The 13,824-nt window shown below is 33.2% G+C and overlaps 2 protein-coding genes and 1 long non-coding RNA gene across 3 annotated transcripts; 2 read left to right on the forward strand and 1 right to left on the reverse strand.

The window, feature by feature from the left end:
• The first annotated feature begins 869 nt into the window (after positions 1-869).
• On the forward strand, positions 870-4,705 carry LOC123225108 (calcium-dependent protein kinase 33-like). The gene is made up of 8 exons (XM_044648976.1): positions 870-1,831; positions 2,581-2,724; positions 2,866-3,018; positions 3,182-3,297; positions 3,502-3,669; positions 3,761-3,888; positions 4,285-4,384; positions 4,463-4,705. The coding sequence occupies exons 1-8, from the start codon at positions 1,105-1,107 to the stop codon at positions 4,538-4,540; spliced, it is 1,614 nt and encodes a 537-aa protein (XP_044504911.1). The 5' UTR covers positions 870-1,104; the 3' UTR covers positions 4,541-4,705.
• A 932-nt stretch (positions 4,706-5,637) lies between these two features.
• Positions 5,638-6,320, reverse strand: LOC123225137. Its single transcript, XR_006504105.1, has 2 exons — positions 6,148-6,320; positions 5,638-6,037 (listed from the first exon to the last, which is right to left on the reverse strand). It is a non-coding gene; the product is annotated as an uncharacterized LOC123225137 (long non-coding RNA).
• A 3,428-nt stretch (positions 6,321-9,748) lies between these two features.
• LOC123225117 (calcium-dependent protein kinase 33-like) lies at positions 9,749-13,592 on the forward strand. The gene is made up of 8 exons (XM_044648988.1): positions 9,749-10,755; positions 11,519-11,662; positions 11,804-11,956; positions 12,120-12,235; positions 12,440-12,607; positions 12,699-12,826; positions 13,223-13,322; positions 13,401-13,592. Exons 1-8 carry the CDS (start codon positions 10,029-10,031, stop codon positions 13,476-13,478), a joined length of 1,614 nt encoding a protein of 537 aa, XP_044504923.1. The 5' UTR covers positions 9,749-10,028; the 3' UTR covers positions 13,479-13,592.
• The last annotated feature ends 232 nt before the right edge of the window (positions 13,593-13,824 follow it).

The following is a 13,824-nucleotide window of genomic DNA, read 5'->3' on the forward strand; positions in this document are numbered from 1 at the left end:
CAACCCATTTCTATAGAAATATTTTTGTGGTCCCCAATGCATGGCTTAAATAAATGAGGACCCATTACATTCTAATATTAACATTTAGGTCCTTAATAAGTTCCCTTTTTTTTTTTTTTTAAATAAAAGCCATTCACTCAAACCCTATATATTATAGTAGTCAATTTTTTGATAATTCGATTGCGTCTTTATCTATTTATCGATATTTTTCATATTTTATTTTAGATTTAAAAATTCTATAAAATTTATAAAAACATAATCCGATGTTCTTTCCCTTTAATATTGATAGTCTAATATATTTTTAATCTATTGATTTTTCAATTTTTTTTAATGATTCTATCACATTTTAACTAATTAGTGATATTTTAAACTTTTATGAAAATATTAAAAAAAAATCACTCCATTGAAAGGACCTAAATGATATTTTAAGTCCTTTCTAGATATTTATATAATAAGAATAATACTTAATATATAAGTATTAATTATTAATATGCACAAAATAAATTGATTTAATATAAGTATTATTTATTAAAATATACAAAATAATAATATATTTAATTATAGGATGACATTTTAATTTATTTACAGATAATATAATTCATAAAATAAATTATATAATTGATAAAAAATAAAATTATATAAATAAATATCTTTTATTAATTTGTTAATACAAACTTCCTAATATCAAAGTTTATTTAAGAAAGTTAAGATTTTTGTCAAAAGGGAAAATATTTGTTGGCAACGTCCTTATTTACCTCTTTCTATCCTTGAACTGAAAGAAGTTTCCTTGCTCTTTCACTCTGTTTCTCTTTCTCTCTCTCTTCCGTGGGGCTTTCAGCATCATTTACTGTTGACCAAGTTTATTTCTTTTCCTTTCTTGTTTTCACCTTAAACTTTTACCAGAAGCTCCCTCTTTTAAAGTCATCGGATTTGTGCTGTTCTTGTTAATTTTCTCTCCCAACTTGGAGTCCTTACCTAACTTTCTTTCATTTTCTCATCTGTATTCCTCTCATTTCTCAATTTTCCCTAATAAAATCTCACATTTTCTCTGTCTCTCTCTTCTCTCATCTGGGTTCCTAAAAAATTCTCTTCTTTTTACGAGAAATGGGTGGTTGTTTAACCAAAAGTGGAGATTCAACGCCTCAGCATAATAGTTATGATTACGGATCAGAAGCAAATCCTGTAGTTCATCACCACGTTAAGGCTCAACCGGCTCAACAGGCCCATCAATTACCTGAAAAACCAGGTCACCATGGAGCTTCATCGCCATACAAGCCAGCTGTTCCAAGTTCAAGTCCAACACCAGTTCACACTCACAGGGCAGACACTATTCTTGGTAAACCTTTTGAAGATGTTAAGTCACATTATACTATTGGTAAGGAACTTGGTAGGGGTCAATTTGGTGTAACTCATTTGTGTACTGAGAATTCAACTGGGAAAACATTTGCTTGCAAGTCGATTTCTAAGAGAAAAATTGTGAATAAAAATGATAAGGATGATATCAGAAGAGAGATTCAGATAATGCAACACTTGAGTGGTCAACCTAATATAGTTGAGTTTAAGGGTGCCTATGAGGACAAGCAATCTGTGCATCTTGTTATGGAGTTGTGTGCTGGTGGTGAACTTTTTGATAGGATTATTGCTAAGGGGCATTACAGTGAGAGAGCTGCAGCTTCAATGTGTAGAAGTATAGTGAATGTTGTGCATATTTGTCATTTTATGGGGGTGATGCATAGAGACCTTAAGCCTGAGAATTTCTTGTTGTCTAGCAAGGATGAGAATGCTCTTTTGAAGGCTACAGATTTTGGATTGTCAGTGTTCATTGAGGAGGGTAAATATCTTTATTCTTACATTATACTTGATCATTTGAATTAACAAATTTGATTATTGACTTGAATATCAGAAGTATGTTTAATATTTGGAACATTTTTTTTGTCCTGTGGATCCTTGTTTCATGTTGTCATAATTATTGACAATTTGGTTCATTCCTGCCAATGGTAGCTTTTTGAATCTTTTGATTAATCTAAGCTTGTTGCTTCATTGATTAGCTGAATTAAATATGCTTTGAAATATCAAAGAAGAACTAGTCATATGGTATATAGGTGTGTCATGACTTCACTTATAAATAAAAAAATAAGATTTGACCTCTAGAGTTGCAGGTCAATTGTTTGCTCAGGAAAGCAAATTGAAGATTGGTTTTGTTACATTTTGATTTCAATTTCTTTTGTTAATGCATCAGTTGTTAGACAATTTTTGGTGCAAGAGGCACCAAAAATGTCTATATTATTTTTATACGTGAACAAATGGATGAAATGGCAAGGCAGAGTCATTTAGCAATTTGAAGTTTGCAACTTGATACTTCCTATACCTTATTCACTTGGGTGATTAAAATCCAATGTGGCTTTCGACTGCCGTAATGTTAACACTTTGTTACCTCTTCTCTCATGCTAGGGAAATCTTTTTATTATATTGTTTATGCTTGTCTCATGTTTGGTATTATTTAGCCTTCAGTTGATGGAAGAGGTACATTGTGAAGTAGCTACAATTTTTTATCAAATTCTCGAATTTCCTACTTTCCAGGAAAGGTTTATCGGGATATAGTAGGAAGTGCTTACTATGTTGCCCCTGAAGTTTTACACCGAAAATATGGGAAAGAAATAGACATTTGGAGTGCAGGAGTCATGTTGTACATTTTACTCAGTGGTGTACCTCCTTTTTGGGCAGGTAAAAATTATGCATTTTGCATCCTATAAATTCTTTTTTCCACTTTTAAGTAAGCCATCTCAGACAATCGCACTTGTTTATTATCATTAAGTGAGCTAAGTATGAAGATGATCTCTGAACAAGTTATGAGGTACACTGCAGAAACGGAGAAGGGAATTTTTGCTGCTATTGTGGAAGGGAAAATTGACTTTGAAAGTAAACCATGGCCAAGTATATCAAGCAGTGCCAAGGACTTGGTGCGGAGGATGCTTACAGCTGACCCAAAAAAGCGGATTACTTCTGCTCAAGTTCTGGGTATGTCATTTCTGATAGTTCAGAATTGTCATCAATTCTTGAATAATTTTGTCAGATTCCCTCTAGTATCTTGCTTAAGCTCGCTAGAACCACCCATGATGACACTGATTATTCTCATTAAATCTTGATTCTGAACTAGTTCAAAATTGTGTGGCTTATGCAGAGCACCCATGGATTAGAGAAGGCGGAAATGCATCAGACAAGCCATTAGATAGCGCAGTTCTGTCTAGGATGAAGCAATTCAGGGCAATGAACAAACTAAAGAAACTTGCACTGAAGGTAATTCTAAGAATCTACATGCGTGGCTTCATTTTATTTCAAACAGAACAATAGAAGACCATGTAAACTATGAGATGGTGTTTGATCGAACAGTTTTCTTTTCCAGTTATTCATTATTATGTTTATGCTCTGGTGTTTGTTGTGCTCTATAGACTATTATAGCTCTCTGACGATTAAAGTGGGTGAATCATAAAATGATTATAGGTCATCGCAGAAAATCTTTCTACTGATGAGATCCAAGGGCTCAAGTCAATGTTTGCAAACATGGACACCGACAACAGTGGCACAATTACCTATGATGAACTGAAGGAAGGATTAGCCCGAATTGGATCAAAGCTTACAGAAGCTGAAGTCAAGCAGCTCATGGAAGCTGTGAGTATTTAACAAGCTCTTCACTTTTGGTAATTGGGATCATTGGTTGTTTTGTTTTCTAACCTATTTAAATTCTTGACTGCAATTTCAGGCTGATGTTGATGGAAATGGAACTATTGACTACATTGAATTTATCACTGCCACGATGCACAGACACCGGTTAGAACGAGATGAACATCTTTACAAAGCTTTTCAACATTTTGATAAGGATAATAGCGGGTAAGTCTACAGTTCCAAATTTTCTGGAATTAACAATTTCTGTACAATGAGGAAGAACACTATAATGCTTTTCATTGACTATGATCAAATTTAACCATATGTCATCGTGGTCTTTTACACCTCAAATTAAATCATTAGCTGCAAATATATGGCACCAACCTGCCATCAAGTTTTGGAGGTCTACTAGGGAGGTTGACGTCTACCCCAGATGTCAATATATTTGTGTAACAGCAAATGTGTTGAATGGGGAGATGTGGATAACATGCAACTGCAAGGCTAGAGTTTAGCAAATTTTGAGACCCAAAGCTCTGTGGAACTACCTGTCTTTTGCTTATGTGGAAGGGGTTATCACTGATTCAGACTACTGAAACCTTTTTTACTTGAATACCTGCACAGGTTTATCACGGTGGACGAATTAGGATCAGCCATGAAAGAGTATGGAATAGGGGATGATGCCACAATCAAAGAAATAATATCTGAAGTTGACACAGATAACGTAAGCCTTGACCTTCCAAAACAAAATTTTTTGTTTCCATTATTCAATATTGATTCTCAAGTCTCTTTGTTTTTACAGGATGGTAGAATCAACTATGATGAGTTCCGTGAAATGATGAGAAGTGGAACGACCCAACCGCAAGCCAGACTTTTCTAAATCAATGCATGGCTTTTGTTTTTTTTTTTTTGAGCAATTCAGATGTGCTTTGTAAAAAAAAAAATCTGGGAGATTAACGACTCACAGCCTGTGAGTGGACATTCATTTTTCTTTCAGAGTACTTTCTTTCCATCAACTCCAATATGGATATCTTCAAATTTGACATGAGGCCTTGCATTTTGATTGTTTTTTGCTTTACTAAGTGCCAGTTTGTGTGTATCTAGCTAAGATCTTCATTCGTTCATGTTTTCTTCTGTTCTTTCCGGAGACATAAGGATGTTTGAAGTGCAATTTATTTTTTAAGGGAAATATGCTTACTTACAGCTCCTGTTATATACGAAGATTGCTTGTGATTATCAGTACTTCTTCCCTCTTTGCAACTTGTGTCTACTGTCCTGTAACATTCATATCAGAAGTCAAAAGTTAATAAGTTAACCCAGTTATAGTGTATTATACAAGTACTTGTTGTCTAGTGTTGATTCGAATTCTATAAGAGATTATCCAAATTCAAAAAATGTGGATTTTAAAAGATAAATTTTCGAAAGGATTTATGGTGGCAGTGGAGGAATTACGCTGATAAGCCTAGTCCTGTAGCTCCTCATTGATCTCATGTGAAGTGTTGGGGCTTCGCCCATAGTATAGACTTTTTTTAAATACACTTGAGTAAAAACAGCGGTTAAAACCCTGCTTGTTTAATCTAGTTGAGTAAAGTTGATACGACCTATTAATTGGAGTGACATGTTGTAATGCAGGTACGAATTGTTTGTGGACATGCAATTAACGAATACATGTGTGTTAAGAATATGTTTGATCGAGTTCTATATATAAAAATTATATTAACATGTATGGAAAAGAGAGGAATTGTGTGATGCAAAACAATAAGAACAAAGATTAAAAATTCAAACAGAAAGAACAGACAATCTTCTTTTTCTTGTAATCTTTTTTATTCATAATGAAAATTTCTTCATCACTTGCCTGTAGTTTTCGTTGTCTTTGATTTTTTTTTCATGTAAATATATGTGTTTCCTGTTAAGTATTGCTTTCATTTGGGTTTCATATTACTGGTTATTAGAAAACATAGTATTATTGATTATATTAACCTTGTAACATATTGCAAGCTTTATTCATGAACTTAGCAGTGCTGAAACACAGCATTTCGAGCCCATTACCAGACCTTATTAATCACCTTATATTGCCCATCAAATTCCAGAATGCTAACTTGTTGCCTGCAGGCAAAGCCACTATTAACAACACATTTCCCAACGTCCAGCCCTTGGTTACCTTGCAGTTGAATGACCTTGCCGAGCCTCGGGTCCTCAACAACATCACCTTTACACCTTAAGCATCCACTCATAGCTGGTGCCCTCTCTGAAACCATGAACGGTCGTTCTGCATTTTTTTACTCCATCCTAATGTATGCCGATTGAAACATAAAACTCCTGAATTGGCAACCCATCTTCATCTACCAACATGGAGTGATCTTACACAATTTGCAATCTGCAATAGATTACAAGTTCTTTATTAGATATCATGTTAATGCATACAACTAATTAATCATGATATATCATGTCATCTGCTTACAAAATTTTGTATTTTTCTCTACTTACATGAAACAAAAGTGGGGTATGGATTTGAAACAATGAAAACAAGCAAGAGGAAGAAAGCAAATAATCTGATGAAAGACAAATGAAAAAGGACTTTAAGGTTTAGAGATGGATGGACACCTTGGAGACTTTCGAGGGATGATACTATGAGAAATTGAGAATTAATGGCAAGGTACATATAGAGAGGGAACAATGCTATTTTCATCTAATACTCAATTAAATACTCATGATATGTCATCATAAATGTTAAATACTCAAAATTGAATATACATAATTTTATTAATATAGAGAAGAATATTTGTGGATCCTTACATTAAAAATATATTGATTTATTAACAAATGATCGGTTATGACAAAGTATTTGTCCAATATTATTGTTAAGGAATCTTATACCAATAATCTGATGCATAAGAGAAAAGGGTTAAATGTTAGTGTGTAAGTACGAAGGAAAGTAATTGCGTATAAGCGAAAAGGAAGTTGAAAGACACTGAAACTTGAGGAGTATAATGATAATAAAGAAAATGAACTTTTTACTCAGAAATGCGAGGCCGGAAAGGTAGAATCTCATTCCTATATGTGGTTCCGTGAATTAGCCAAATAGCATATTTTGGGACAGAATATATTCAGAGGTGAATGAAATAAACAGATACAATGATGCTAATTGGTTGTACTTTGTAAAGGGGTGGATTCAAGCCATTAGGGTGTACACGGTTTGATTTGAAAGTTTTTTCAAACTTCACTGAAAAAAATATATATTTGAAAAATTTTCAAACTAAACTAAAAGATGCAGTTTAAATTAATGTTTGAATCATAGTTATCAATATTTTATAATATACAATACAATATAATATAAGTGAAAAACTATACTTATTATAAACTATATTAAATTAATATGATACAGTAAATATATTATACGATATGATACATATTACTAATACGGATCAATATATATATTTTTTTAAATAATAATACAGTATAAGTATTTATGAAAAATCTTCAAATGGTACAAGCCACATCAAGCCCAACTAGGACCAATTTGAGTTCGGCTCAAATTTGAAATAACAAATTCAAATTCAAGCTGAGCCACCTGAAACTTGAGTAATATGAACTTTTTACTCTGAAATGCAAGGCAAAGGTAGAATCTCATTCCTAAATGTGGTTCCATGAATTAGCCAATCAGCATATTTTGGGACAGAGTAATTTTTTTAAAAATACAAAAATATTCCTACAAAAATTCTGATTCCAAAACTGGTCACTCTTATTTATTTTCGAAAATTAAAAAAAAAAAAAAAGTCTATGGTTAAGATCTTTTTGTCTTGGAAAAATTCAGTTTCAACCCATTTCTATAGAAATGCTTTTTTGGTCCCCAATGCATAGCCTAAACAAAGTAAGAACCATTAGAATCTAATAATAACATTTAGGTCCTTAATAAGTCTTTTTTTTTTTTTTTAAATAAAAGCCATTCACGCAAACCCTATATTATAGTTGTCAAGTTTTTCTTATACTTATCTATTTATTGATATTTTAAGTCCTTTCTAGATATTTATATAATAAGAATAATACTTAATATATAAGTATTAATTATTAATGTGTACAAAATAAATTGATTTAATATAAGTATTATTTATTAATATATACAAAATAATAATATATTTAATTATAGGATGGCATTTCAATTTATTTATAGATAATATAATTCATAAAATAAATTATATAATTGATAAAAAAATAAATTATATAAATAAATATCTTTTATTAATTTATTAACACAAGCTTGCTAATATCAAAGTTTATTTAAGCAAGTTAAGATTTTTCCTGCGGCCAAATGACTCTTTCCCACACAAGGTTTTATGCAAACCTAACTTTATATTCTTTTAACTTTTAAAAGGTCAAAGGACTATTTCCTACTCAAGGTATACTGTTTTTCCAAGTTTCCTCTCGTTAATTTTGAAATTTTCATTTATCTACTCATAGACAATTAAAATTAACGTTTTCAAAGACAAAGTCATCATTTTGTCTATATTATTAAAAATAAACTTAAATTTGATTTTATTTCTCCCTCTAAACCCTAAAAATTAACAATTTCTCTAACCCAAGTTTTTTAAAACAATATTTTTCCCCTTAGGGTTTTCAATTTTTCAGATTTAATTTTTTGGTATCGTTTCTTCCTCTCTGATGTGGTCTCTTTTCGACAGCTCTCTTGGGCATGATGGTCGACGAAGACAAGTCAAGAGACATCATTTGGAGGTTGTTGGAGAAGAAGAAACAACATCAAAAATTTGAATCTGAAAATTGGAAACCCTAGAGGGAAAATGCTATTTTTTAAAACTTAGGTTGGGAGAAAATTGTTAGTTTTTAGGGTTTGGAGGGGGAAATGATATAACTAGCTAACTTAGTTAATTTTAACAACCTATGAGTGGGTAAATGCGATTTTTAAAATTAACGGGAGAAAACTTGGAAAATGGGCATACTTTGGGTGGGAAATAGTCCTTTGGCGTTTTGAAAATCTAAATACTCATTCGTCTATTATATTTCATTATTATTATTAAGAATAAAATCGTCATTTAAAAATTTTATTTAAATTTATATTTTTTACTATCCTTAAGTTTTAAAATTTTATTTTTGCCCCTAAACTCATATTTTCTAAGTTTAAAAAATGACTCTCCCCCCCCCCCCCCCCAGCGAGAATCTAGTTTTCAACTTTCATATTTTTTTTCCGTCTCGTCTTCCCCTTGCTTTTTGAAAAATTGTAACTTCAGCCCTCTTCAATTTTAGTTTTCGATCATCATCGGTGTCCTTCTCCTCCATCTTCGACATGCTTCTCCTCCAAGATTGAGTCGTCTACTTCTTCTCCTTCCCATGGTGACTCTCATCGACACAAAATGAGGCTGAAATTGAATGAGAGATCTTGCTCGATTTCAACCCCGTTTTGTGCCAATGGGAGTCACGAAGGAGGAAGGCTAGCATCGATGAAATAGAGTATACTAAACCTACTCAATCTCGATAGACGATGATAGCAAGAAACTGAGAAGGAGGCATTCAATAGTGACGTGAAGAAGAAGAAGAAAAATAGCATATGAAGGTCATGGGAAGGAGCGACCTCATTGGAGATTGGTACTAGGCTTGACACAGCTCGACCTCTGATAAATTAGTAGCTTGAGACAGAGGGGATGAAGTTGGAAATGCAGTAGCAACCAAAATAAGAGATCAAGGTGTGCATTGACAATATTTCAAAACCTTGGGGTGGCAACAAGAAAAGAGAAAAATATGTGGGAGTTTTAAATTTGCCAAGGAAACCCTATAACCTAAGGGAGAAATAACAGGTTTTGAAACCTGAAGAAAAAAAGGTAATTTGAGGGGAAAAAGTAGTTTTTTAAAATTTAAGGGATAATCTAAAATTTAAATTTAAATAAAATTTTTAAATAATAATTTTATTTTTATTAATATCAGTAAAATTTAATAAATTGATAAATTTTTAAAAATTAATAGATAAAAAATATTTGCATCAAATATTGGATCTGATTGTAATTATAACCTCTTTGTACCCTTTCACTGAGGGAAGGTTCCTAGTTCTTTCACTCTGTTTCTCTTTCTCTCTTTCTTCCATGTAGCTTTCAACAGTATTAACCGTCGACCAAGTTTGTTTCTTTTGTTTTTTGGTTTCCACCTTAAACTTTGACTAGAAGCTCCCTCTTTTAAAGTCATCAACTTTGTTCTGTTCTTGTTAATTTTCTCTCCCAAGTTGGAGTCTTTACCTAACTTTCTTTCATTTTCTCATCTTTATTCCACTCATTTCTCAATTTTCCCTAATAAAATCTCACATTTTCTCTGTCTCTTTCTTCTCTCATCTGGGTTCCTCAAAAAATCTCTTCTTTTTACGAGAAATGGGTGGTTGTTTAACCAAAAGTGGAGATTCAACGCCTCAGCATAATGGTTATGATTACGGATCAGAAGCAAATCCTGTAGTTCATCACCAGTTTAAGACTCAACCGGCTCAACAAGCCCATCAATTACCTGAAAAACCAGGTCACCATGGAGCTTCATCGCCATACAAACCAGCTGTTCCAAGTTCAAGTCCAACACTACTTCGCACTCACAGGACAGACACTATTCTTGGTAAACCTTTTGAAGATGTTAAGTCACATTATACTATTGGTAAGGAACTTGGTAGGGGTCAATTTGGTGTAACTCATTTGTGTACTGAGAATTCAACTGGGAAAACATTTGCTTGCAAGTCGATTTCTAAGACAAAAATTGTGAATAAAAATGATAAGGATGCTATCAGAAGAGAGATTGAGATAATGCAACACTTGAGCGGTCAACCTAATATAGTTGAGTTTAAGGGTGCCTATGAGGACAAGCAGTCTGTGCATCTTGTTATGGAGTTGTGTGCTGGTGGTGAACTTTTTGATAGGATTATTGCTAAGGGGCATTACAGTGAGAGAGCTGCAGCTTCAATGTGTAGAAGTATAGTGAATGTTGTGCATATTTGTCATTTTATGGGGGTGATGCATAGAGACCTTAAGCCTGAGAATTTCTTGTTGTCTAGCAAGGATGAGAATGCTCTTTTGAAGGCTACAAATTTTGGATTGTCAGTGTTCATTGAGGAGGGTAAATATCTTTATTCTTACATTATACTTGATAATTTGAATTGACAAATTTGATTATTGACTTGAATTTCAGGAGTATGTGCATATATGTTTAATATTTGGAACATTTTTTTTGTCCTGTGGATCCTTGTTTCATGTTGTCATAATTATTGACAATTTGGTTCATTCCTGCCGAGGGCAGCTTTTTGAATCTTTTGATTAATCGAAGCTTGTTGCTTCATTGATTAGCTGAATTAAATATGCTTTGAAATATCAAAGAAGAACTAGTCATATGGTATATAGGTGTGTCATGACTTCACTTATAAATCTTAAAAAAAAAAAGATTTGACCTCTAGAGTTTCAGGTCAATTTTTTGCTCAGGAAAGCAAATTGAAGATTGGTTTTGTTACATTTTGATTTCAATTTCTTTCGTTAATGCATCAGTTGTTAGACAATTTTTGGTGCAAGAGGCACCAAAAATGTCTATATTATTTTTATACGTGAACAAATGGATGAAATGGCAAGGAAGAGTCATTTAGCAATTTGAAGTTTGCAACTTGATACTTCCTAAACCTTATTCACTTGGGTGATTGAAATCCAATGTGGCTTTCGACTGCTGTAACGCTAACACTTTGTTACCTCTTCTCTCATGCTAGGGAAATCTTTTTATTATATTGTTTATGCTTGTCACATGTTTGGTATTATTTAGCCTTCAGTTGATAGAAGAGGTACATTGTGAAATAGCTACAATTTTTTATCAAATTCTCAAATTTCCTACTTTCCAGGAAAGATTTATCGGGATGCAGTAGGATGTGCTTACTATGTTGCCCCTGAAGTTTTACACCGAAAATATGGGAAAGAAATAGACATTTGGAGTGCAGGAGTTATGTTGTATATTTTACTCAGTGGCGTACCTCCTTTTTGGGCAGGTAAAAATTACGCATTTTGCATCCTATAAGTTCCTTTTTTCACTTTTAAGTAAGCCATCTCAGACAATCACACTTGTTTATTATCATTAAGTGAGCTAAGTATGAAGATGATCTCTGAACAAGTTATGATGTACACTGCAGAAACGGAGAGGGGAATTTTTGATGCTATATTGGAAGGGAAAATTGACTTTGAAAGTACACCATGGCCAAGTATATCAAGCAGTGCCAAGGACTTGGTGCGGAGGATGCTTACAGCTGACCCAAAAAAGCGGATTACTTCTGCCCAAGTTCTGGGTATGTCATTTCTGATAGTTCAGAATTGTAATCAATTCATGAATAATTTTGTCAGATTCCCTCCAGTATCTTGCTTAATCTCACTATAACCACCCATGGTGACACTGATTATTCTCATTAAATCTTGATTCTGATCTAGTTCAAAATTGTGTGGCTTATGCAGAGCACCCATGGATTAGAGAAGGTGCGAATGCATCAGACAAGCCATTAGATAGCGCAGTTCTTTCTAGGATGAAGGAATTCAGAGCAATGAACAAACTAAAGAAACTTGCACTGAAGGTAATTCTGAGAATCTACATGTGTGGCTTCATTTTATTTCAAACAGAACAATAGAAGACCATGTAAACTATGAGATAGTGTTGGATCGAACAGTTTTCTTTTCCAGTTTTTCATTATTATGTTTATGCTCTGGTGTTTGTTGTGCTCTATAGACTATTATAGCTATCTGACGATTAAAGTGGGTGAATCATAAAATGATTATAGGTCATCGCAGAAAATCTTTCCACTGACGAGATCCAAGGGCTCAAGTCAATGTTTGCAAACATGGACACTGACAAAAGTGGCACAATTACCTACGATGAACTGAAGGAAGGATTTGCTCGAATTGGATCAAAGCTTACAGAAGCTGAAGTCAAGGAGCTCATGGAAGCTGTGAGTATTTATCAAGCTCTTCATTTTTGGTAATTGGGATCATTAGTTGTTTTGTTTTCTACCCAACTTAAATTCTTGACTGCAATTTCAGGCTGATGTTGATGGAAATGGAACTATTGACTACATTGAATTTATCACTGCCACGATGCACAGACACTGGTTAGAACGAGAAGAACATCTTTACAAAGCTTTTCAACATTTTGATAAGGATAATAGCGGGTAAGTCTACGGTTCCAAATTTTCTGGACTTAACAATTTCTGTACAATGAGGAAGAACACTATAATGCTTTTCATTGACTATGATCAAATTGAACCATATGTCATCATGGTCTTTTACACTTCAAATTAAATCATTAGCTGCAAATATATGGCACCAACCTGCCATCAAGTTTTGGAGGTCTACTAGGGAGGTTGACGTCTTCTCCCAATGTCAATATATTTGTGTAACAGCAAATGTTTTGAATGGGGAGATGTGGATAACGTGCAACTGCAAGGCTAGAGTTTAGCAAATTTTGAGACCCAAAGCTCTGTGAAACTACCTGTCTTTTGCTTATGTGGAAGGGGTTATTACTGATTCAAACTACTGAAACCTTTTTTACTTGAATACCTGCACAGGTTTATCACGGTGGATGGATTAGAATCAGCCATGAAAGAGTATGGAATAGGGGATGTTGCCACAGTCAAAGAAATAATATCTGAAGTTGACACAGATAATGTAAGCCTTGACCTTCCAAAACAAAGTTTTTTGTTTCCATTATGCAATATTGGTTGTCAAGTCTCTTTGTTTTTACAGGATGGTAGAATCAACTATGACGAGTTCCGTGAAATGATGAGAAGTGGAACGACCCAACCGCAAGCCAGACTTTTCTAAACTGAAAAATATAGTTTGGTGCGGTTTGGATTACTGTTTGAATCATAGTTATCAATATTCTATAATACACAATACGATATAATACAAGTAGAAAATTATACTTATTATAATATATATTGAATTAATGCAATAGAATAAACATATTATATGATACGATATATATTATCGATACGAATTAATATATTTTTTTAAAGAAAACAATAATACAATATGAGTGTTTATGAAAAAAATTTGAATGTTACAAACCACATTAAGCCCAATAAAGATCAATTTGAGCTTAACTTAAATTGGAAATGACAAATTCAAATTCAGGCTCAAAGTCACCTCATATAGTAAAGCAAATAAT

This window comes from Mangifera indica, chromosome 1 (assembly GCF_011075055.1).
Source record: "Mangifera indica cultivar Alphonso chromosome 1, CATAS_Mindica_2.1, whole genome shotgun sequence".
Taxonomy (NCBI): Eukaryota; Viridiplantae; Streptophyta; class Magnoliopsida; order Sapindales; family Anacardiaceae; genus Mangifera; species Mangifera indica.